The sequence below is a fragment of the Haliotis rufescens genome, unplaced genomic scaffold (genome assembly GCF_023055435.1).
Source record: "Haliotis rufescens isolate VD_foot unplaced genomic scaffold, xgHalRufe1.0.p SCAF_5, whole genome shotgun sequence".
NCBI lineage: Eukaryota > Metazoa > Mollusca > Gastropoda > Lepetellida > Haliotidae > Haliotis > Haliotis rufescens.
The window spans coordinates 6,788,412-6,813,589 of record NW_025964223.1 but is presented as its reverse complement, the minus strand read 5'-3'; the positions used below and the strand labels follow the sequence as shown (position 1 = coordinate 6,813,589).

General features: G+C 44.3%; 1 protein-coding gene across 3 annotated transcripts in view; it reads left to right on the top strand.

Annotated features, from left to right (window-relative positions):
* Nucleotides 1-25,178, top strand: part of LOC124125920 (cornifelin homolog) — a 31,194-nt gene that overhangs the window by 5,805 nt on the left and 211 nt on the right. For 2 of the 3 annotated variants that reach the window (XM_046489316.2, XM_046489317.1), the window contains exons 2-5: nucleotides 15,897-16,053; nucleotides 16,648-16,783; nucleotides 19,693-19,832; nucleotides 22,937-23,212. In XM_046489316.2, the coding sequence (XP_046345272.1) occupies nucleotides 15,898-16,053; nucleotides 16,648-16,783; nucleotides 19,693-19,832; nucleotides 22,937-23,044 (540 nt within the window). In that variant the 5' untranslated portion in view covers nucleotide 15,897 and the 3' untranslated portion in view covers nucleotides 23,045-23,212. Of the gene's footprint in view, nucleotides 1-15,896; nucleotides 16,054-16,647; nucleotides 16,784-19,692; nucleotides 19,833-22,936; nucleotides 23,213-25,178 lie in introns of those variants that run through there. The other variant, XM_048384375.1, reaches the window with a different exon arrangement.

Genomic DNA, 25,178 nt, shown 5'->3' with positions numbered 1-25,178 from the left:
ATAGGGTACATCTTAGGCCAACTTGATTCTCAAGGTAGAGAACATGTAATATGTTATGGTGGCCGCTCTCTCCATACTGCTAAAAAGAATTGGGGTATCACACATCTAGAATGCCTGGCCGTCCTAGAAGGTATTAAAAACTTCAGGGTGTACCTTGCAAATGGATCATTTTCTGTTTACACAGACCACAAAGCTCTGACTTGGCTTAAGAAAACCAAATATGACTCTGGTCGCCTTGGTAGATGGTCCCTCATGCTGCAAGAGTATGATTTTGAGATCATACACAGGCCAGGCAAAGCCAACACAAACCAGATGCCTTATCTCGCATTCCTCATGCAGAGCAAGTACATCAACCTAACACTGATGATATACCCTCCCCACCCATTTCAACAGAACCCATATCATCAACCAGCACATATGCACAAGTAGCTGCCACTGCTTCATCTCCACTCTTACCCACTCCAACTTCACATTCGATGTCACCATCAAGCAGCCTCAAAGTGTCATTCCCTCATCACCAAGGCAACATGAGGCCTACTCCCTCGACTGCCACTTCTTTCCATTATGCCAATCCCAATACAGGCAACATGAGGTCTACACCCTCGACTGCCACTTCTCACCATTATGCCAATCCCAATACAGGCAACAAGAGGTCTACACCCTCGACTGCCCATTCTTCCCATTATGCCAATCCCAATACAGGCAACAAGAGGTCTACACCGTCGACTGCTCATTCTTGCCATTACGCCAATCCCAATGCAGGCAACATGAGGCCTACACCCTCGACTACCTCTTCTCTCCAACATGCTAATTCTCACTCAGCCAACAAGAGGTCTACACCTTCGACTTCCTTCACTCGCCAATATGCTTATTCAAAAGCAGGCAATATGAGGTCTACACCCTCAACAGCCTTATCTCACAAACCAGCCAGCCGTGCTCATCCAAGTCCCATGCCACCTACTGACAAGAAGACAAACAAGTCGGCCACCACTGCTACAAAATCCTCCAACAACAGTGTCCACACCAAACTACCATTCATGTCTCATCCCTCCAGCCAACTGAGGTCTTCTTCTACTTCAACCAAATCATGCTCATCCCCACAAAACAACTTTCCAAAGCATACAAACATTGACAATGGCACTCTTGACTCACACAGTGTCTCATCAGAAGATATCGGTAGAGATGACATAACATCCTCTTTATCTGTAGACTTTGTCTACAAGTCGGGTCCTCCCGATCCTCCTTCAGGCCCTATGGTCTTTGCTATAGGAACTGATCTTGATGATCAAGACTTGGCAGAAAAGCAACGTAAATCCCCTGACCTTCGTCCAATCATGGACTACATTGAAAAAGGTGAAATTCCTTCCACCTATACAGATGTTCAGGTCAAGGGTCTAACTGGCCTTGCTCAAAAGTATGACATACGTGATGGTATTCTGTACCACTTCTATCATGCAAAGCATAGAGGTCAGAAAAACAATCGCCCTCCTATGGTAACACAGCTAGCTGTCCCTGTCTGCTGTCGCAAAGAGCTTCTTTTTGCCTACCATGATTCCAAAACTGGTGGTTGCCACTTTGGACGACAAAGTATTACTGGCCAGGCTTATACCAGGATATTGAGAATTATGTCAAGTCCTGTGATGACTGCCAATGGTCCAAAAGAAGGACAAATGCCAAGCCAGCACCAATGGTGCCCATGCCTATTGAGGACACATTCTCTCGTCTCCATGTTGACATCCTCGGGCCATTGCCTGAGACTAAGGAAGGTTATAAGTATGTTCTCCTTGCAGTTGATTCCTTCTCACGCTGGACAGAAGGTTTCCCTATGCGCACTCAAGAAGCCTCTGAGGTTGCATCAATCCTGTTCACTGAGGTTTTCTCACGGTTTGGTGCTCCCTGTACACTTACTGACAGAGGTAGGCAGTTCACTTCCAAGCTAGTAAGTGCTCTCTGTGAACTCCTCGATATCAAGCACTACTACACTTCGTCCTACCACCCCCAAACTAATGGGATGTGTGAAAAGGAGGAACAGTGTCATAGAGCAGGCTCTCCGAACATATGCTGACCCTGATCAGACCAATTGGGCCAAAGAAATGGATAGGACTTTACAGAATCATTCAACATCGGTCTAAACCATACATTCAAACTACTGAACATGAACACAAACAAAGAACATAAATCCTTCATTCATGCCAACAGACTTAAAACTTATACACCTCCAACCCCTCGAAGACAACCTGCACAACCAGCTCAGCATCTAGCAACACCCACTCAGTCGACGGCCTCCCAGCCCGACAATCCTCGTAGAGAAGCCTCACAAACAGCTCAGCATCAATCACAGCACACTTCTGCAGAGCATCCCATTATGCTACCTCACTCGTCTGATAACTCTGACAATATTCCACAGAGTCCCACATCATCTGCCCAACCAGATGATCAACTTTATGCTGTAAAACGCATACACAAAGCTAAAAAGAAGTCAGGAGTAACTCATTACCTAATTGAATGGGAAGGTTACCCCCAACGCACCTGGGAACCTGCCTCCAACTTTAGTGCGGAAATGATAAGTGATTACCATACATTTTGAACAGGATCTGGTCACAGACGGAAACGGAAACACAGATATTTTGCAAAATCATAGGTCATGACCTTCCATGCTATTCCTCCTGGCAACAAGTCATCATTTGTCAAGGTAGATGAGCTCTGACCACCCCCTACAGGTAATCAAATTGCCTTGTGTTCTATAAGTGCTACGCAGTGAAATGTTGTGGCCACAACTTTCCTGCATCAATGGTCAACACATCTGACTTGTACTTTGGTTTCCATTTGTCTTTGGTCCATCATGGGGAGTCATTATCCTTGAGTTCGGTTGATATTTGTGCCTCCCGTCCTGAGTGAACTTGTTTTGCCTTCAATCCCTAAATATGATACTTACACGTCAACTACCGTTAATCTCTTGTTGTCATCACCACCTTCACGGACTACAATGTCTCCATTCTGTTAGGAATCTTGGCTGTTCCTTGGGCAGCATTTCTCATCCTTGTCTCAAAATCTCAACTGTCTTCTCCAAGACTTGAGTGTGCCACAGTTCCAATTCTTCCACTCACTCTGTGTCCTTCCTATTGGCATATCCAACCGCCTTCTGGTGCCTCACTTCCCGCACATTCACAAACTCTTTAAGCACCCCTTTGCCGCCTATATCCTAATATTTCACCACGGATACCTTGAAATTGTAGACCTAGCGTGATGTGAAATGTTTGACAGTGTAAGGGCAAATTGTTGGGGAATGCTAAAAACTCCCGCATCACAAAACAACCTTTCCTCAAACCATATTATGTATGTTCACGTTAACCGGGTTCCTTTTCACAGAAATGCTTGTTCATTACTTCAAACTGTCATTTTTTCTTGTAGTTTGATAAGTAGGTATGTTTCAGAATCTTTGTAATGGAAATCGTGTGCCTTATGTTTTCAACTTATCAAACTATTTTTATGCACACATTTGTTCATGTCCAACGTAATCTATTGTATCATTGTATTCTGATTATCTATGTATATTCGCTTCATTTTAATCCCTTTTTTTCTTGGCTTTTGAGGTCAAAAGCTCCACTACGCACAGGGGTATTGTTACAGTGCATATATTTCATTACACTTTTTATATTTTTAACAAATTAAACTTAAACTGGGAAATTCTAAAATTCTAAAGTCGCTAGACCAGTATTTCTCGTTTTTATCGCCACTGGTCGACCATGACGGCCGCTCCTTGGCAAGCTCATTCACGCCAACAGTAAATTACGTAATCATAGATAAAGTCAGTGCGTTCGTCCGCCCCGGCCCTTGTTCTATTGATAATGTTTTGTTACCAGCTGGCACACGTTTTGACCATCATCTAAAACCGTAATTAAAATAAACTCTTGTTAGGCAATACTGATACTATTCTATTACCACCTGCTTTTGTGTAGTCAACTTGGACAGCCTAGCGCAGATAACAGAGACCGAAATTACAACTTCAAAGTAATTGTTCATGTGATAAGAGTAGAGCTGTGGGGGTATATAACTCCTTGAGCGTTGGTCCTCAGCACACTTGCTTGAATAAACCCCAAGGACCTCACAGCTCTCTTCTCTCTTGTTTCAAGGCTAGCTCCCAATAGCTAATTCCCCAAACCGAGGCCTGACAGTTATTGGGATCACCCCAACAGGGGTGTCTTACTTTCTACACTACTCATCAACAGGAATAACATTACACTCTGAACCAACACTACAAGCGGCAGATGATGACAAGTATGCTATCCAGTTTTGAAAAGAAACAAGACCATGTGATAAGCATACTGAATGCACTTGAGATGGTACGCCGAGCGTGGTGGCAAGTCAATGTAACATCAATGAAGAACTGTTTCAGAAAAGGTGTTGACGGATGGTGGGGCTGAATCCGACAGTGACGAATCTGATGACATTCTGTTATCAGACTTGAGGGATATTTGGAGTTAAAGAAGGTCACAGACATTCCAACGGAAGTGAGTCGACAAGAATTCATAGACGCCGACAGAGACATCCTTGTTGCAGAACGGCCGAGTGATGATGACAGTCCAGTCGATTGTTGAAAAGCGAGGTGGCATTAGCCGAGCGGATTCCGAGGATGAAGACACGCAAGACGGGGTCGACAGTGGAACCAGCCACACCCGCCTTTGTCGATGCCAGTAAGGCTCTTGAAACACAAAAGATCTTCCTGAACACTCAAAAGTCAACAGAGAAGACATCATTTGACAGTTTGGCTGATCTCAACAATGCAGTTTCACCAATGCAGTCAGCAAAAAATCACGGACAACACATCTTCCCATATGTAAATCGTAATATGCTAAATATGTACATCTATTTGATAAACAATGTTCTTAAAATGAATGTTACGAAATGTTATCAATTGAATGCTATGAGGTGAACCTTGCTAATACAAGTCAATGCTACAATTACATGTATTGTGTTTTGATTTATCCAAGTTGACGAACGTTTCCAAGCGGAAACGTATATAACGAACAACGGATATAACGAACTGATTTCTCTTGTAATTCATAATATCCATGTTCTACTGTATATTGGAAACTCTACCACAGAGAACCACATGTGGAGGAAGCTACATGGACAATATGTCTAGAAATATTATTTTGAGAAATAAATTCTGGAGTGTATTATATACAAAGAATGCTACCCGACCTTCATTTTACTCAGGACAGGATTTTGAGGATCTTCTGCAGACTACAAGAGACATTGAACATGAGATGCAAGGAGAACTACATCCAAAGGTGTGATCGAAGGTTCAACAGCAACCACACATCATGGATAGGAACCCCACACCAGATACAGATTATTCTGCCAAGATATCTCAGCAGCTATCAGAAGTTATCAAGCTGGAACTTGCACAGCGAAAGCAACAGCCCTAGGCGGACAACAAACGTTTGAAACTCATCTTTGAGGTTGACTACGACTTGGCTTGTCTGTCTATCTCTTAGAAGAAGTTGGAAAACATGGAAATTCATCTAGAACATCAGATTGATGCTTTAACATGTCTGCACGAGTCATCACCATTCGTCCAAAGGCTAGACTCCAATACGTTTGTGTCGTTACGCAAGTGCCCCTGGGTGTATCTGCTAAGAAGCCCCAACATGTATCAGAGGACATCATAAACTTCTTCTCAGAAGGGCAACACAAGGAAAGCCACCTTGATGATCCACAGAAGCAACTAGTCTCTGATATGATCCAGCACTGGGAGTGCATCGTGCCTTCAAGTATCACAGACTTATGCAACACTGTAAGGCATGGAATTAAGTTGACAGGTGAGACTCCTTTCAAGCAGCCACATTGAAGAAACACCCCTGGATTAATTACAGAAGCAAGGAAACACATACATGAGATGATTGCATGTGGAGCCATTAGAGAATCTCACGGTTCAAACTCATCTAATGTGGTTCTAGTCCGCAAACAGGATAACAGTCTCTGTTTCTGTCTTGACATGAGATTGATGAATTCAAGAACAGTTCAGAATTCCTACTAAATTCCAAGAATTGATGAAACTTAAGTTGTCAGTCTGGATCGAGATGGTTCTCCAAGTTGGACTTATGCTCAGGATACTGAGAAGTTGAGCTTGAGGAAAAGAGTAGAGTGGTCCTCCTCTAGTTCCCGCCTACCATGCTACACAACATGAGAGTGCAGTGGTCCTCCTCTAGTTCCCGCCTACCATGCTACACAACATGAGAGTGCAGTGGTCCTCCTCTAGTTCCCGCCTACCATGCTACAGAACATGAGAGTAGAGTGGTCCTCCTCTAGTTCCCGCCTACCATGCTACAAAACATGAGAGTGCAGTGGTCCTCCTCTAGTTCCCGCCTACCATGCTACACAACATGAGAGTGCAGTGGTCCTCCTCTAGTTCCCGCCTACCATGCTACAAAACATGAGAGTGCAGTGGTCCTCCTCTAGTTCCCGTCTACCATGCTACAAAACATGAGAGTGCAGTGGTCCTCCTCTAGTTCCCGCCTACCATGCTACACAACATGAGAGTGCAGTGGTCCTCCTTTAGTTCCCGCCTACCATGCTACAAAACATGAGAGTGCAGTGGTCCTCCTCTAGTTCCCGCCTACCATGCTACAAAACATGAGAGTGCAGTGGTCCTCCTTTAGTTCCCGCCTACATTGCTACACAACATGAGAGTGCAGTGGTCCTCCTCTAGTTCCCGCCTACCATGCTACAAAACATGAAAGTACAGTGGTCCTCCTCTAGTTCCCGCCTACCATGCTACAAAACATGAGAGTGCAGTGGTCCTCCTCTAGTTCCCGCCTACCATGCTACACAACATGAGAGTACAGTGGTCTTCCTCTAGTTCCCGCCTACCATGCTACACAACATGAGAGTACAGTGGTCTTCCTCTAGTTCCCGCCTACCATGCTACACAACATGAGAGTACAGTGGTCCCCCTCTAGTTCCCGCCTACCATGCTACAAAACATGAGAGTGCAGTGGTCCTCCTCTAGTTCCCGCCTACCATGCTACAAAACTTGAGAGAACAGGATACAGGGAGGCCTACCCATCACAGAGCTTCACCGGTTTGGTACAGAAGTGGCGACTGGGTAACTGACAACGTATTGCCATCTGGGATTTTTTTCTGATAAAGAAGTTTTCCTGTCTGAGGATACTTCATTGGCTGCTGGTATCTCAGTACCATTCAGATTTTTTGAGTTGTTATGCTGTTAACTTCATAGTTGTGGGTTCATAAGGTGTGTAAGTAATTGTGTAAAGGATTTGTTCACTTGTTATGTTTACAGGTGAATCAAGGGTTTGCACAGATGGCATAAAATGTAGTAGTGGCGAGCAGTATGCCATGGCAATAATTCTTGACCACGATCAGTATGCGGCGGTAAGTGTCATGGTGAGGGCGGGATCACACATGACAGGCCAACTGATATGGTTTTTGTGAATGGACATTTGACTAACCAGTGATATGCTGAGTACATTTTATGTCCTGTCTTTGTTCAATTTGCTAGAATTGTCGTGAGAAATTTTAAACTGCAAGATCATGTCAGATCAATTCAAGCCCAGGTCGTCACTGACTGTCTCCGACAAAAATGCATACAAACAATGGACTGGGCCGCCAAGTCCCTTGACATGTCTCCAATAGAATATCTGTGGGATGTTCTCGTTCTTCAGACTGAATGGCGGGCAATCCAAAGGGCAACTATACTCAAGTTAATCAACAGTATGCCATCATGGTGTGCATGCATTGCACAACATGGTAGACACACCAGGGATTGATCTACACGCCCGAAATTGAGGTGTATTGTCATTACACCATCACGGTCATTTCATCAGTTCTCTTGTTTTTCGGTCATATTAATGTCATCAATCACATATTGTAAACGTGTCACCCTTCCTGTACATCTAACTGTAAACATAGGAACAGGCGCCACACCATTACAGTGAATATATCATTTATATGTGTATGAAAAAATAAATGGAAAGTAAATAAACTTTTCAGCAGCATGTGAAAATTGCGGAGTTGTGAATGGAGCATTCTCGTAATTCAACAGTTGCACCTGTTAGAACTTGGATATGAATTTAAATAATGTTCTCACAGCTTGATATGATTATGTTCTGAGATTGTTCTCATTCGGAAACGGTGGATCTGCATCAGTTGCAGCATGGGCTAGGGAAAATAACTCGATCGCAGTGTTGCGACTACTCAAACAAGCGTACATAAAAGTATCAGACGCTCAAACAAGTTTTTATCTTCACAAAAGATATAAGGGTCTGTCACACCAACCGGCTCACTACGGCGTTCCCGTCTTATTTTACGGGGAGTCTTTCAATATTTAAGGCCCATTATGACCTGAACTGTCACCATCACCTTCTGGTTCTGCTGCTTTTCATTGTAGAAGCCCTATTATGAGTATATTGGTGAGGACAGCCTAATTGATAACGTGTAAACGCCAAAAACACGGAACTGGAAAACACCGAACATGTTAGGATGGAAAACTGAAACTGAAATTGAAAGAAAAGATGTGAAAACTTTCATTTATAGTATTTGTAGGGTTTTTGTTTGTTTGTTTTTTACGGTTTTAAGTGTTTTCACATTCAGTATATGCAAGGGTTTTATGCATTGTCCGTCCTTTCGTCTGGTCATTCACCATTCGTCCAAAAAAATACTAAAACTCTGAATTTAAATTTATTGGAATCTGTTTGGTCAGATAATCAATATTATTGTAACAAATTTAGGTTGAGATCATGAGAATGTGTTTTTTAAAAAACACCTATACATTATTCCTTGACAGGGAAAGCTCACTATTGGAAGGTTGAAGTCACCCCTCTTGTCAGACAGTCGTGTGGTGATTTTTTGGTCACTCTGAACCTTAATGCAGACGAAACAAATAAGAAAAGAGGTATTGGAACAAAGGAGGCATGTTTGTCCAATACGGATGTCAGTCGACAGATCCTCAGACCATCTGCCAATGTCATAAGAGAAGTGACTCCGCCAAGCTGATCCCAGACCTAGTTCTTTATGTCTACAGTGATCAGTTTGGTAGGTGGGATGAAACTATCTCTCCTCCCACAAGGGTGTCTTTTGTGACAATGTCCAATGTTTCATGCATATATATTATCGGGTGTCTTCCTGTGATACTGGCCAAGAGGCCGTGCAAATAAATTCATATTTGAGTATATGTAATGCAAAATAATCTTCTGTGGAAAGAGATATATTTCGCGAAAATGTAACTTGTCTTCAAGTGACTGTTCATGTCCACACTGGAAGAGCAGCAATCCTGTACAGTTAGAAGAAAGTACCCAAAATCTATCATCAGAACTGTTATACTTCATGTCAAATTTCGTGCTCAGTGATTTCAAGAAATAAGCTTCTATAGTGAGTATATTGGTGATATGAGAGGACATAAGGTAGTGAAAGAATAGGGGGGGGGGGGGGGGGGGGGGGGGGGAATAGTTTTTGGCTGTTTTTACCATAATTTATTGTCACTACTATTTTGCCGTTTAACACCCAGCTGAAACCGTTTGGGCGAATAATGAAGACTATTTGTTCTCTGGGCGTCCACATTTCATATTTGCATTCAAATGCAATGTTAAAACGTTTTGAAAGCTACACTGAGGTCTTGAATGTTGCAATCTTGATCAAACAACTTTTAAATACTAGTCCTATGGTGCTCTTTGAAATCTCCGAAGAAAGAGCATGCTCGATTGTACCTCAAAAGTTGTGAAATATAGACACCAAAGAATGGAGTTGCTGGATTATTTCTTGACATAAGGGAAAGTTGAAGTCATCCCTCTTGTCATACAGTCGGGTAGTGATGTTTTTGTCACTCTGAACCTTTATGCATAGTTTTAAATACCAAAGAGATCAGGTGCTTCCACAGGTTTCTCTTATTTCTAGTTCAGGTGAGTAAATAAGTTGAATGGAACTGGCTTTGGGGCCATTATTATACCAAAAGGTCAAGTTGAACCTTCTTTGAAACTATATGTATAAATCACCGAGCAGGTAGTTGTGAAGGTAGTTAACGTCTCGTGTTATTGAGTAGTAAATTATGTAGATAAGTTTTGTTGTGGACACTTGATCAACATGCATATTCACTAGGCCCTGGTCTCCGTGAAGACAGCCAATCACTGGACTGTCTGGTCCAGACTCGGTGATCTGCAGACCGACTTCATACACTAATATGTTTGCCTTCTTACTGCCCAAACCTGCCATTTTATACTTTTATAGCGAAATTCGTATGTATATAGCCATTAATACCTTATTAGTATCTATGTACAACACAAAACATGTCTTTTGTACAGTTATGTTTAACTGATTTAACTAAATATATATTACGAATATCTTAGTTTATAATACATTAAAAGAACTCATATTTCATATATAACTCGTCTCTCATAATTCCATTTAGGAATTGCTCAAATTTTATTGACATTTTTACTGTATACTCAATGTATTTTTTATTGAGGTGAGACTATAATAAACAGTCGATCTGTCTGTCTGTCTGTCTGTCTACCTGGAATATTTCTTAGCACGGTTAATACAGCCTATCACTTATGTTTAAACCACCCTTAAACGTTACAACACGTTATAAGGAATAATCACTTTATCTTTAGCTCAGTTGAGGGTAGAATATCAAACAACAAGCCCATACAGGCGGTGTATGAATTCCTAGCACTTCTGTGAAGAACTTCTTGACTCCTGTTTCTAGGAACATACAAAACAGAAGTCTATTCAAAGCTGCATGTAAAGTCCAAGAATACAGGGCTAGGTGCGCGCCAATTTTTTAATCACACTGAATAGATGTACGTTAGGAAGTTTACGTGGTCGGGTAGACTGCTTGCATGCTTTTCAGGCTGTGTACACAGAAGGAGGGTGGGGTGGCGTCGGGTGGGGCGGGGTGGGATTTGGGGTAGTGGTGGGGATGGGGGGGGGGGGGGGGGGGGGGGACTGGATCTGGTCCGTCATTGAAGTATGACCTTTACTTGTTTACACCTACGTCTGTTTGATTGTAAATATACTGCTCAAAAGAAGTTAAGGATCACCCGATTCTTTCATAATGGTAAAGTTAATCTGTCATGACATGATGGATCAACTATAGTAAAATGAAAGAATCAGGTGATCCTTAACTTCTTTTGAGTAGTATATGTTAGGACATCTACAGGAGAGCGCGAATGCCCCTCGCGATCTGTTTCAATTCTGTACTTCATTTCACAAAGGTCACGTATTTAGAGAATGGCCCTATGATCGACGTATAAGAGGAATGATGGATGATTATTTATCTGTCCTGAGTGAACTGATTGTGTAAGATGGGGGCCAGACACTCGGAGTAGGGTCATTGCACATCACCTGTAGTCATTGTTCTGACACAGTGAAATGTGTTTCGATGTTTGCGCTCTCGCAGTTTATGCATATTAATATTGTTTCCAAAGGTCGATAACGCGAAAATATCCCTGACATTGCTCATGGGTATCTCTAGTTGTGCAGGATACACAACAATCTAAGCGCTAACTATGCCAACCGTGCCCAAACCATGCCAACCATGCGCTAACCATCCCCACCGTGGGCCAACCATGCCAATCATGGGCTTGCCATGCCAACCGTGCGCTAACCATGTCAACCGTGCGCTAACAATACCAGCCATGGGCTTACCATGCCAAATGTGCGCTAACCATGCCAACCATGCGCTAACCATGCCAACCGTGCACTAACCATGCAAAATGTGCGCTGACCACGCCAATCGTGCGCTAACCATGCAAACCATGAGCTAACCATGCCAACCATGCGCTAACCATGCCAACCATGCCAACCGTGCGCGTAACATGCCGACCGTGCGCTAACCATGCAAACCATGGGCTAACCATGCCAACCGTGCGCTAACCATGCCAACCGTGCGCTAACCATGCCAACCATGCGCTTACCATGCCAACCGTGCGCTGACCATGCTATCCATGCGCTAACAATGCCAACCGTGCGCTAACCATGAAAACCATGCGCGTAACATGTCAACCGTGAGCTAACCATGCCCACCGTGGGCTAACCATGCCAACCGTGCGCGTAACATGTCAACCGTGCGCTAACCATGCTAACCGTGGGCTAGCCATGCTAACCGTGGGCTAACCATGCCAACAATGGGCTTACCATGCCAACCGTGCGCTAACCATGCCGACCGTGCGCTAACCATGCCAACCGTGCGCTTACCATGCCAACCATGCGCGTAACATGTCAACCGTGCGCTAACCATGCCCACCGTGGGCTAAACATGCCAACCGTGCGCGTAACATGTCAACCGTGCGCCAACCATGCTAACCGTGGGCTAGCCATGCTAACCGTGGGCTAGCCATGCCAACCATGGGCTTACCATGCCAACCATGGGCTTACCATGCCAACCGTGCGCTAACCATGCCAACCGTGCGCTAACCATGCCAGCCATGGGCTTACCATGCCAAATGTGCGCTAACCATGCCAACCGTGCGCGTAACATGTCAACCGTGCGCTTACCATGCTAACCTTGGGCTAGCCATGCTAACCGTGGGCCAGCCATGCCAACAATGGGCTTACCATGCCAACCATGCGCGTAACATGTCAACCGTGCGCTAACCATGCTAACCGTGGGCTAGCCATGCTAACCGTGGGCTAGCCATGCCAACCATGGGCTTACCATGCCAACCATGGGCTTACCATGCCAACCGTGCGCTAACCATGCCAACCGTGCGCTAACCATGCCAGCCATAGGCTAACCATGCCAAATGTGCGCTAACCATGCCAAATGTGGTGCGCTAACCACGCCAACCGTGCGCTAACCATGCCCACCGTGGGCCAACCATGCCAATCATGGGCTTGCCATGCCAACCGTGCGCTAACCATGTCAACCGTGCGCTAACAATACCAGCCATGGGCTTACCATGCCAAATGTGCGCTAACCATGCCAACCATGCGCTAACCATGCCAACCGTGCACTAACCATGCCAAATGTGCGCTAACCACGCCAATCGTGCGCTAACCATGCAAACCATGCGCTAACCATGCCAACCATGCGCTAACCATGCCAACCATGCCAACCGTGCGCGTAACATGCCGACCGTGCGCTAACCATGCAAACCATGGGCTAACCATGCCAACCGTGCGCTAACCATGCCAACCGTGCGCTAACCATGCCAACCATGCGCTTACCATGCCAACCGTGCGCTGACCATGCTATCCATGCGCTAACAATGCCAACCGTGCGCTAACCATGAAAACCATGCGCGTAACATGTCAACCGTGAGCTAACCATGCCCACCGTGGGCTAACCATGCCAACCGTGCGCGTAACATGTCAACCGTGCGCTAACCATGCTAACCGTGGGCTAGCCATGCTAACCGTGGGCTAGCCATGCCAACCATGGGCTTACCATGCCAACCGTGCGCTAACCATGCCAACCGTGCGCTAACCATGCCAACCGTGCGCTTACCATGCCAACCATGCGCGTAACATGTCAACCGTGCGCTAACCATGCTAACCGTGGGCTAACCATGCCAACCGTGCGCGTAACATGTCAACCGTGCGCCAACCATGCTAACCGTGGGCTAGCCATGCTAACCGTGGGCTAGCCATGCCAACCATGGGCTTACCATGCCAACCATGGGCTTACCATGCCAACCATGGGCTTACCATGCCAACCATGGGCTTACCATGCCAACCGTGCGCTAACCATGCCAACCGTGCGCTAACCATGCCAGCCATGGGCTAACCATGCCAAATGTGCGCTAACCATGCCAAATGTGTGCTAACCACGCCAACCGTGCGCTAACCATGCAAACCATGCGCTAACCATGCCAACCATGCGCTAACCATGCCAACCATGCCAACCGTGCGCGTAACATGCCGACCGTGCGCTAACCATGCAAACCATGGGCTAACCATGCCAAATGTGCGCTAACCATGCCAAATGTGCGCTAACCACGCCAACCGTGCGCTAACCATGCCAACCATGGGCTTACCATGCCAACCGTGCGCTAACCATGCCAACCGTGCGCTAACCATGCCAGCCATGGGCTAACCATGCCAAATGTGCGCGAACCATGCCAAATGTGCGCTAACCACGCCAACCGTGCGCTAACCATGCAAACCATGCGCTAACCATGCCAACCATGCGCTAACCATGCCAACCGTGCAGTAACCATGCCAAATGTGCGCTAACCACGCCAACCGTGCGCTAACCATGCAAACCATGCGCTAACCATGCCAACCATGCGCTAACAATGCCAACCATGCCAACCGTGCGCGTAACATGCCGACCGTGCGCTAACCATGCAAACCATGGGCTAACCATGCCATCCATGCGCTAACAATGCCAACCGTGCGCTAACCATGAAAACCATGGGCAAACCATGCCAACCGTGCCAACCATGAGCTAACCATGCCAACCATGCGCTAACAATGCCATCCATGCGCTAACCATGCCAACCATGCGCTAACCATGCCAACCGTGCGCTAACCATGCCAACCATGCGCTAACCATGCCAACCATGCGCTAACCATGCCAACCACGCGCTAACCATGCCAACCATGGGCTTACCATGCCAACCGTGCGCTAACTATGCCAACCATGGGCTAACCATGCCAACCATTGGCTAACCATGCCAACCATGCGCTAACCGTGCCAACCATGGGCTTACCATGCCAACCGTGCGCCAACCATACCAACCATGCGCTAACCATGCCAGCCATGGGCTTACCATGCCAACCGTGCGCTAGCCATGCCAACCGTGCGCTAACCATGAAAATCGTGGGCTTAACATGCCAACCATGGGGTAACCATGCCAACCATTCGCTAACCATGCCAACCATTCAATAAATTTAAATTCAAATGTTTATTGTCTATGCCATAGACTCAGATACATTGTACAAGTGCATACTATAGTGCGCAGGATCATTGAACAAAAAGAGTCGCATGTGTCATTTAAGTACATATCGTACCATGCCTGAAATATACCTTGACAGATTTTAAATCTTGATAATTTGTGGTTGCCATCAGGCGAGTAAACGGTTGGGTTGAAGGTCGAATTACACATGTCTCCTAGGGATGGACAGATGAAGGGGAAATGATACAGATCTTCGATACAGTTTGAAATATTACCAGTCGTTACATCCTTCGTGGTTCTTTGTTCTCTCTTTGAACTTCAGATTCATGTCCAGTGTTATGTTATCAAATATACTTACCTGTTGATTACCATCCGCGGAGCTCGGAAAGACAACGTGGGCATTTATCTCAGCATCTAATACAAGAAATGATTAACTTTGTATCAATTTCAATTTCTTGTGTGTATTCGTACTACCAGCATACAAACGTGAAACTCAGTTTGACGCAGTGTCCCTTTCGCCAAGTATTACTATTACGTCATTGACAAATTCTGTATTTACCTTGCATTTATATCCAGCTAACGCACTCAAATCACATTTGCAGACATGTGTCTCTTTATAGCTTTTAAAGTAATTAATATACAGAATATTTTGAAAATTACAAAGAAGTCATTGGCAAGTAAAATTCAAATATCAATCCGGAAAGTACAACTATTAAGTAAATAAAGAGTTGACTTCCTTTCACCTCTTAGGAGTATCCGTGTTCACAGTATATTCCTTGTTCGTGGCTTTGTATCAGAAATATATATTTCACCACAAAATTAATAATCTTATTTCTGTCAGTCATCAAGGTAAACCTGAAGCAGTCTCTGTTTCCAGTATGAATTTGAAAATTATACAAACAAGTTTCATTCTCTCGTCCCTAGCGTTCTCCAAGTTAACTTTTGTTGAACTTATTTGTTTAAGGTTATTTGATATTATAATAAAATGGAGTCTGGTCCAATCTAGTGACTCAGTCATGTTCTTTCCTTCTGCAGAATGACTGAGTTTAAATCGGGCCGACCACCCTACGCGCCACACTCGCGCACCATCCACCCTCAGGCCCCGACCCCCCAGGAGTACCAGGGACCAGGGGTAGTCCCATACCAGCCCAACTACTACAACCCCCCTTACCAGCAGCCCGTCATGCAACAGGTGCGTCCACCATAGGTCCTCGAATGAGTGAGTGAGTGAGTGAGTGAAGGGTGTTTAACGTGGTCAGCACTCGTCCAGATGTGACTGACTTTCACATCATCGAGTCTTGTCAGCTGACTGATATGAGGGTGACGTCCGGGAAAGATGACAAGCGATCAGCGAAGTCAAAACACCCTAATATCATTACCATTTTACCGTAAAAGATGACATGCTTGTCGTTAGAGGCGACTAACGGGATTGGGTGGTCAGGCTCGCTGACTTGGTTGATGCGTTTCATCGTGTCTCAATTGCGTAGATCGAAGCTCATGGTATCAATCACTTGATGGTCTGGTCCAGACTCGATAATTTACAGACCGTCGTCATATAGCTGGAATATTGCTGAGTGCGGCAGGGGTTGCTGAAGACCTATCCTCTACCCGGATCTTTACGGGTTCTATATTTTTTAAATGTGTAGTTTTATTGTATGTTTATAAATGTATCGTACTACGTATGTGTATTGTGTAAATATGTAGTACAACGTATTTATCACTTGTTTATTTCGCACTAGGTATTACTGTGAATGTATTGCATATGACAACATGTGTATTCTTCCAGCCTATGCCCATGCAGACGATGCAGTCGCACAACACCACGGTGGTGGTGGCGGGGCTAGGAGGGGGCGGGCCAGTGGACGCTCCCCCCCGGGAATGGAGCTCGGGGCTGTTTGGGTGCTGCGAAGACGTTAACGGATGTGAGTACCACGTGATTCTGTATACAAATGGCGCGTAACAGTATCCAAATTCAGCAAATGCAAATGGGATATGCACTGCCTGTCGGTGAAAGTGCTGGTATTCAAAGTTTGCCACTTTTTTGCATAACTCGAAATATGGAAGCACCTAAACGTGCCAAAAAAAGTCAAGAAAGAGCCTTGTTTGAAACGCTAGCCCATATGTTGACTCAACAAGAGCCCATATGTTGTCTCAACACGAGCCCATATGTTGATTCAACAAGAGCCCATATGTTGTCTCAACAATAGCCCATATGTTGTCTCAACAAGAGCCCATATGTTGATTCAACAAGAGCCCATATGTTGATTCAACAAGAGCCCATATGTTGTCTCAACAAGAGCCCATATGTTGTCTCAACACGAGCCCATATGTTGATTCAACAAGAGCCCATATGTTGTCTCAACAAGAGCCCATATGTTGTCTCAACAAGAGCCCATATGTTGATTCAACAAGAGCCCATATGTTGTCTCAACAAGAGCCCATATGTTGTCTCAACAAGAGCCCATATGTTGATTCAACAAGAGCCCATATGTTGTCTCAACAAGAGCCCATATGTTGTCTCAACAAGAGTCCATATGTTGATTCAACAAGAGCCCATATGTTGTCTCAACAAGAGCCCATATGTTGATTCAACAAGAGCCCATATGTGGTTTCAACAAGAGCCCATATGTTGTCTCAACAAGAGCCCGTATGTTGTCTCAACAAGAGCCCATATGTTGCTTCAACAAGAGCCCATATGTTGTCTCAATAAGACCCCATATGTTCATTCAACAAGAGCCCATATGTTGTCTCAACACGAGCCGAAATGTGGTTTCAACAAGAGCCCATATGTTGATTCAACAAGAGCCCATATGTGGTTTCAAAAAGAGCCCATATGTTGTCTCAACAAGAGCCCATATGTTGATTCAACAAGATCCCATATGTTGTCTCAACACGAGCCCATATGTTTATTCAACAAGAGCCCATATGTGGTTTCAACAAGAGCCCATATGTGGTTTCAACAAGATCCCTTATGTGGTTTCAACAAGATCCCATATGTTGTTTCAACAAGAGCCCATATGTTGTTTAAACAAGAGCCCATATGTGGTTTCAACAAGTCCCATATGTGGTTTCAACAAGAGCCCATATGTTGTCTCAACAAGAGCCCGTATGTTGTCTCAACAAGAGCCCATATGTTGCCTCAATAAGAGCCCATATGTTGATTCAACAAGAGCCCATATGTTGTCTCAACAATAGCCGAAATGTGGTTTCAACAAGAGCCCATATGTGGTTTCAACAAGAGCCCATATGTTGTCTCAACAAGAGCCCATATGTTGATTCAACAAGAGCCCATATGTTGTCTCAACACGAGCCCATATGTTGATTCAACAAGGGCCCATATGTGGTTTCAACAAGAGCCCATATGTGGTTTCAACAAGATCCCATATGTGGTTTCAACAAGATCCCATATGTTGTTTCAACAAGAGCCCATATGTTGTCTCAACAAGAGCCCATATGTTGATTCAACAAGAGCCCATATGTTGTCTCAACAAGAGCCCATATGTTGATTCAACAAGAGCCCATATGTGGTTTCAACAAGAGCCCATATGTTGTCTCAACAAGAGCCCGTATGTTGTCTCAACAAGAGCCCATATGTTGCTTCAACAAGATCCCATATGTTGTCTCAATAAGAGCCCATATGTTGATTCAACAAGAGCCATTATGTTGTCTCAACACGAGCCGAAATGTGGTTTCAACAAGAGCCCATATGTGGTTTGAACAAAAGCCCATATGTTGATTCAACAAGAGCCCATATGTGGTTTCAACAAGAGCCCATATGTTGTCTTAACAAGAGCCTATATGTTGATTCAACAAGAGCCCATATGTTGTCTCAACACGAGCCCATATGTTTATTCAACAAGAGCCCATATGTGGTTTCAACAAGAGCCCATATGTGGTTTCAACAAGATCCCTTATGTGGTTTCAACAAGATCCCATATGTTGTTTCAACAAGAGCCCATATGTTGTTTAAACTAGAGCCCATATGTGGTTTCAACAAGAGCCCATATGTGGTTTCAACAAGATCCTATTTGTTGTCTCAACAAGAGCCCATATGTTGATTCAACAAGAGCCCATATGTTGCCTCAATAAGAGCCCACATGTTGATTCAACAAGAGCCCATATGTTGTCTCAACACGAGCCGAAATGTGGTTTCAACAAGAGCCCATATGTGGTTTCAACAAGAGCCCATATGTTGTCTCAACAAGAGCCCATATGTTGATTCAACAAGAGCCCATATGTTGTCTCAACACGAGCCTATATGTTGATTCAACAAGAGCCCATATGTGGTTTCAACACGAGCCGAAATGTGGTTTCAACAAGAGCCCATATGTGGTTTCAACAAGATCCCATATGTTGTTTCAACAAGAGCCCATATGTTGTCTCAACACGAGCCCATATGTTGATTCAACAAGAGCCCATATGTGGTTTCAACAAGAGCCCATATGTGGTTTCAACAAGATCCCATATGTGGTTTCAACAAGATCCCATATGTTGTTTCAACAAGATCCCATATGTTGTTTCAACAAGAGCCAATATGTTGTTTCAACACGAGCCGATATGTGGTTTCAACAAGATCCCATTTGTTGTCTCAACAAGAGCCCATATGTTGTCTCAACAGAGCATACATGTTGTTTCAACAAGAGCCCATATTGGGTACGCGCACGAGATTAAAGTGAGTAGTTTAATTTACTTATCATCCACTGTTTCACTCGATGTTTGTTTGGGTCCTTATATTTAGAAGTAATTCCCACAATCTATTTGAAAATACATGTTATGGTTGTTGCAACACTTGCTGACCAATGAACGCATTTGTATTTTATTTCACCCCCAGGTCTGGGTGTGATGTTCTGTCAAGAGTGTTACGGGTGCCACCTGGCGTCGAAGGCTGGGGAAACGTGTTGTCTCCCCTGCTGTGTGCCGGGCTGGCTCATATCACTCCGCGCCCACATCAGAGGAAAGCACAACATCCAGGTCAGACCATAGGATAGGGATGGGGTACCTGTGTGTGGTTGTCTGCATGTGTATGTGTGTAGGTGCGTGAGGTGGAATGTGCGTGTGTTGGTATGTGCTTGAGTTTGTATGTGCGTGAATTTGTATGTGCGTGAGTTGGAATGTGCGTGTGTTTGTATGTGCGTGAGTTGGTATGTGCGTGAGTTGGAATGTTCATGTGTATGGTATGTACGTGAGTTTGTATGTGCGTGAGTTGGTATGTGGGCGTGGGGTAGGTTGCATGTGTGAGTTGATACACACGCGCGTGTGTATGTGCGTGATTGTGTTCGTGCGACAGTTGCTATGTATGCAAGTTGATATGTGTATGTGAGGCATGTTCCTGAGGTGGTATGCTCGTGAATGGACATGTGCGTGAGTTGGTATGCTTGTGAATGTGCATGTGCGGGGTGTGGTCGCGTATGAGTGTGTATGTGCATGGGTTTGTATGTGCGTGAGTGTGTATTTTCGTGAATTGATATATACATTTAGTTGGTATGTGCTTGCGTTGGTTATGGGCATGAGTGGGTATGCATGGGGTGTGGTTGCGCGTTAGTGTGTATGTGCGTGCGTGCGTGCGTGCGTGAGTATGTGTATATGCGTGTTAGTGTGTATGTGCGTTCATGTGTATGTGTATATGTGCGTGCGTGTGTATGTTTATATGTGCGTTAGTGTGTATGTGCGTGCATGTGTATGTGCGTTTGAGTGTATGTGCGTGCGTTTGTGTGTATGTGTATATGCGTGTTAGTGTATATGTGTGTTCATGTGTATGTGTATATGTGCGTGCGTGTGTATGTGTATATGTGCGTTAGTGTGTATGTGCGTGCGTGCGTATGTGAATATGTGCGTTAGTGTGTATGTGAATATGTGCGTTAGTGTGTATGTGAATATGTGCGTTAGTGTGTATGTGCGTGCGTGTGTATGTGAATATGTGCGTTAGTGTGTATGTGTATATGTGCATTAGTGTGTATGTGCGTGCGTGTGTATGTGTATATGTGCGTTAGTGTGTATGTGCGTGCGTGTGTATGTATATATGTGCGTGCATGTGTATGTGCGTGCGTATGTGTATATGTGCGTTACTGTGTATGTGCGTTAGTGTGTATGTGTATATGTGCGTTAGTGTGTATATGCGTGCTTGTGTATGTGCGTGCGTGTGTAAGTGCGTGCGTGTGTATATGTAAATGAGCATTAGTGTGTATGCATATATGTGTGTTAGTGTGTATGTGCGTGCGTGTGTATGTGAATATGTGCGTTAGTGTGTATGTGTATATCTTCGTTAGTGTGTATATGCGTGCGTGTGTATGTGAATGTGTTCGTTAGTGTGTATGTGTATATGTGCATTAGTGTGTATGTGCGTGCTTGTGTATGTGTATATGTGCGTTAGTGTGTATGTGCGTGCGTGTGTATGTGTATATGTGCGTTAGTGTGTATGTGTATATGTGCGTTAGTGTGTATGTGCGTGCGTGTGTTAGTGTATATGTGCGTTACTCTGTATGTGCTTGTGTGTATGTGTATATGTCCGTTAGTGTGTATGTGCGTGCTTGTGTATGTGTATATGTGCGTAAGTGTGTATGTGAATATGTGCGTTAGTGTGTATGTGTATATGTGCGTGCTTGTGAATGTGAATATGTGCGTATGTGTGTATGTGTATATGTGCGTTAGTGTGTATGTGCGTGCGTGTGTATGTGTATATGTGCGTTAGTGTGTATGTGTATATGTGCGTAAGTGTGTATGTGCGTGCGTGTGTATGTGTATATGTGCGTTACTGTGTATGTGCGTGCGTGTGTATGTGTATATTTGCGTTAGTGTGTATGTGCGTGCGTGTGTATGTGTATATGTGCGTTAGTGTGTATGTGTATATGTGCGTTAGTGTGTATGTGCGTGCGTGTGTATGTGTATATGTGCGTTAGTGTGTATGTGCGTGCGTGTGTATGTGTATATGTGCGTTAGTGTGTATGTGCGTTAGTGTGTATGTGTATATGTGCGTTAGTGTGTATGTGCGTGCATGTGTATGTGCGTTAGTGTGTATGTGCGTGCGTGTCCATGCGCATGAGTTGCTTTCCGGGTCCATAGGTTACAAGTGACATTCTCTTACACATCTTTTGATGTGTTTGATGTTTGAGACACCTGACGTTTGATGTTTGAGGCATCTGGTGTTTGATGTTTGTGAGCCCAGTGTTTGATGATTGAGACACCCGCAATTTGATGTTTGAGACACCCGATGTTTGATGGTTTTGGACACCCAGTGATTGATGTTTGAGACACCCAGTGTTTGATATGTTTGGTATGTGAGACATCCGGTGTTTGATGTTTGAGATACCTGACGTTTGATGTTTGAGACATCTGGCGATTGATGTTTCCGGTGTTTGATGTTTGATACACCTTCTGTTTGGAGTTTGAGACACCCGTTGTTTGATGACTGAAATGTTTGCCAGCGTTTGATATGTTTGATGTTTGATACACCTTCTGTTTGATGTTTAAGACACCCATTGTTTGATGACTGAAATGTTTGCTAGCGTTTGATATGTTCGATGTTTAAGACACCTTCTGTTTGATGTTTGAGACATGCGGTGTTTGATGTTTGAGACATGCAGGATTTGATGTTTGAGACATGCGGTGTTTGATGTTTGAGACACCCGGTGTGTGTTTTTCGAGAACCCGGTATGTGATGTTTCAGATACCCAGTGTTAGATGATCGAGAAACCTGTGTTTGATGTTTGAGACACCCGATGTTTGATCTTTGAGAAACCTGTGATTGATAGTTGAGACACGCGGTGTTTGATGTTCGAGACACCCAGTGTTTGATGCTTGAGACACACGGTGTTTGATATTTGAGACACCCGGTGTTTGATGTTTGAGACACGCGGGGTTTGAACTTTGGGGCACCCGGTGTTTGATGTTCGATAACCCAGGTAGATGTTTAAGACACCCAATGTTTGATGTTTGAGAAACCTGTGTTTGAGACACCGAGTGTAATGTTTGAGACAGCCGATGTTTGGTGTTTGAGACAGCTAGTTCGTGCTGTTTGAGACACCAGGTGTTGGATGTTTGAGACGCCTGGTGTTAGATGTTTCCACACACTGTTCCAGGGCTCCATCTGCGACGACTGCTGCAAGGTGGTCTGCTGTTACCAGTGCACGATGTGCCAGCTGTCCCGGGAGATCAACAACATCAACAACGGCAAGGCAGCCAGATAGATAGATACACCATGGAGAGATAGCTAGATACACCATGGATACACCATCCTGCGACTATAAGTTCTCATGACAGATATTGAGAATAAAATCATTTTTCCGAAAAGGAAATTTCAGCTCGTTCCTAGCATTTGAAGGAACAACAGATAAATAAATATTGTGGTATATCAACCTTCGTATTGGGTGTGCAAACATTAAATATTTGGTGTGTCAGCGATACATGTTGGGTGTGTAAACGTTATTTATTGAACCACATGCCATGGTCGACGTCAAGTGTGATCTACGTCGTGTGTGCTCTACGTCATGTGTGCTCTACGTCATGTGTGGTCTACGTCATGTGTGGTGTACGTCATGTGTGGTGTACGTCATGTGTGATCTACGTAATGTGTGGTGTACGTCATGTGTGATCTACGTAATGTGTGATCTACGTCATGTGTGATCTACGTAATGTGTGGTGTACGTCATGTGTGATCTACGTAATGTGTGGTGTACGTCATGTGTGATCTACGTCATGTGTGGTCTACGTAATGTGTGGTCTACGTAATGTGTGGTGTACGTCATGTGTTATCTACGTAATGTGTGGTGTACGTCATGTGTGATCTACGTGATGTGTGATCTACGTCATGTGTGATCTACGTAATGTGTGGTCTACGTAAGATTTCGTAACTTAACATTCCAGATCAAGTTAACTGAAAAACGAAACGAAAAACGAAAAATGAAATCGGCCGATATCCTCTTGATTTATCCTGTTGATATTATCAACTTCTCAAGATAACACGAGGAGTTGTTTCGCTGATATGGCCTAGTTGTGTACCTGCGCACAGTGTACCGCAATGCAGCGTTTAGTGTGTTAACATTTAATGTCGCAAATATACCTTGTCCAACTTGAAGGTAAAATACTTTTTACACTGCTGGTAGATTTCTTTGAAAATGCAAAAAAGATATTGAACTGTAACATGTTATATATGGGATATCACTTTCTTAGTAAAGTGCAGATTCTCGTACTTTTTTTGGAGTTGAGTCCCGTCCGGGATTCGAACCTACACTACCAGAGTGGGGAACCCCATGTAAAGTCAGCGACCTAACCCACTCAGCCACCGAGGCTTCCAGAAAAATGAAAGTCCGACAACTGGAAGTCTTGATCACGTAGTTTGTGTACCCCTCTGACAAGTGTAAATTGGCAAGGCTCCAATGGCCGAAAGCTTTGAACACACAATGCTATTTAGAAAAGGGGCACATGTAACAAATGTTATATTTGGGATAACACTTACTTACTAAAGTACAGATAATTAATTTTATTGTAATATGTGGTCCATAGACTACCAGTTGTGGGTTAGATCGCTGCTGGCGATTAGGCGCGCACGGACACACACACACACACACACACACACACACACACACACACACACACACACACACACACACACGTTGACCCACATACACATTATTGCCCAACGAACTCATTATTGACCTACATACTCATTCACGATAGTCAAGAGCTACGTTTCTAAGAATTATAGTACCATCCTAATTCCAGGACAGCAAGGAAGGGCAAGTACAGTTGCCCGTACCATGCCTATTTTACAAGGTCACGCTGTCGATTTAAGTTCATAACATTTTGAAATATAACACTTGGGCACCACAGGCCCTTGTGCCGTTGTTTAAATATTTCTAGATAAACAAAAATTATACCGGATGTTAAACATGCACTGTGTGTATAGATATAATAGGACAGTGTATTTGACGATATAATTCGAATTATTAAGCTGCTGGAATTGATTTTATTGAAGCCTAGAAACGAACAAATCGTCACGTTTCAAAAAGGGAGCTTACTGTAAAACCGCACCACGATATCACAGATTCATCATTAGTTAACCATACATATGGTAAACAGTCACGGTGTTTGATGTTTGAGACACCCAGTGTTTGATGCTTGAGACACGCGGGGTTTGAACTTTGGGGCACCCGGTGAACCCGGGTAGATGTTTTAGACACCCAGTGTTTGATGTTTGAGAAACCTGTTTGATGTTTGAGACACCCTGTGTTTGGTTCTGAGACACCGGGTGTAATGTTTGAGACAGCCGATGTTTGGTATTTGAGACAGCCAGTGTTTGGTGTTTAAGCAACCTGGTGTTTG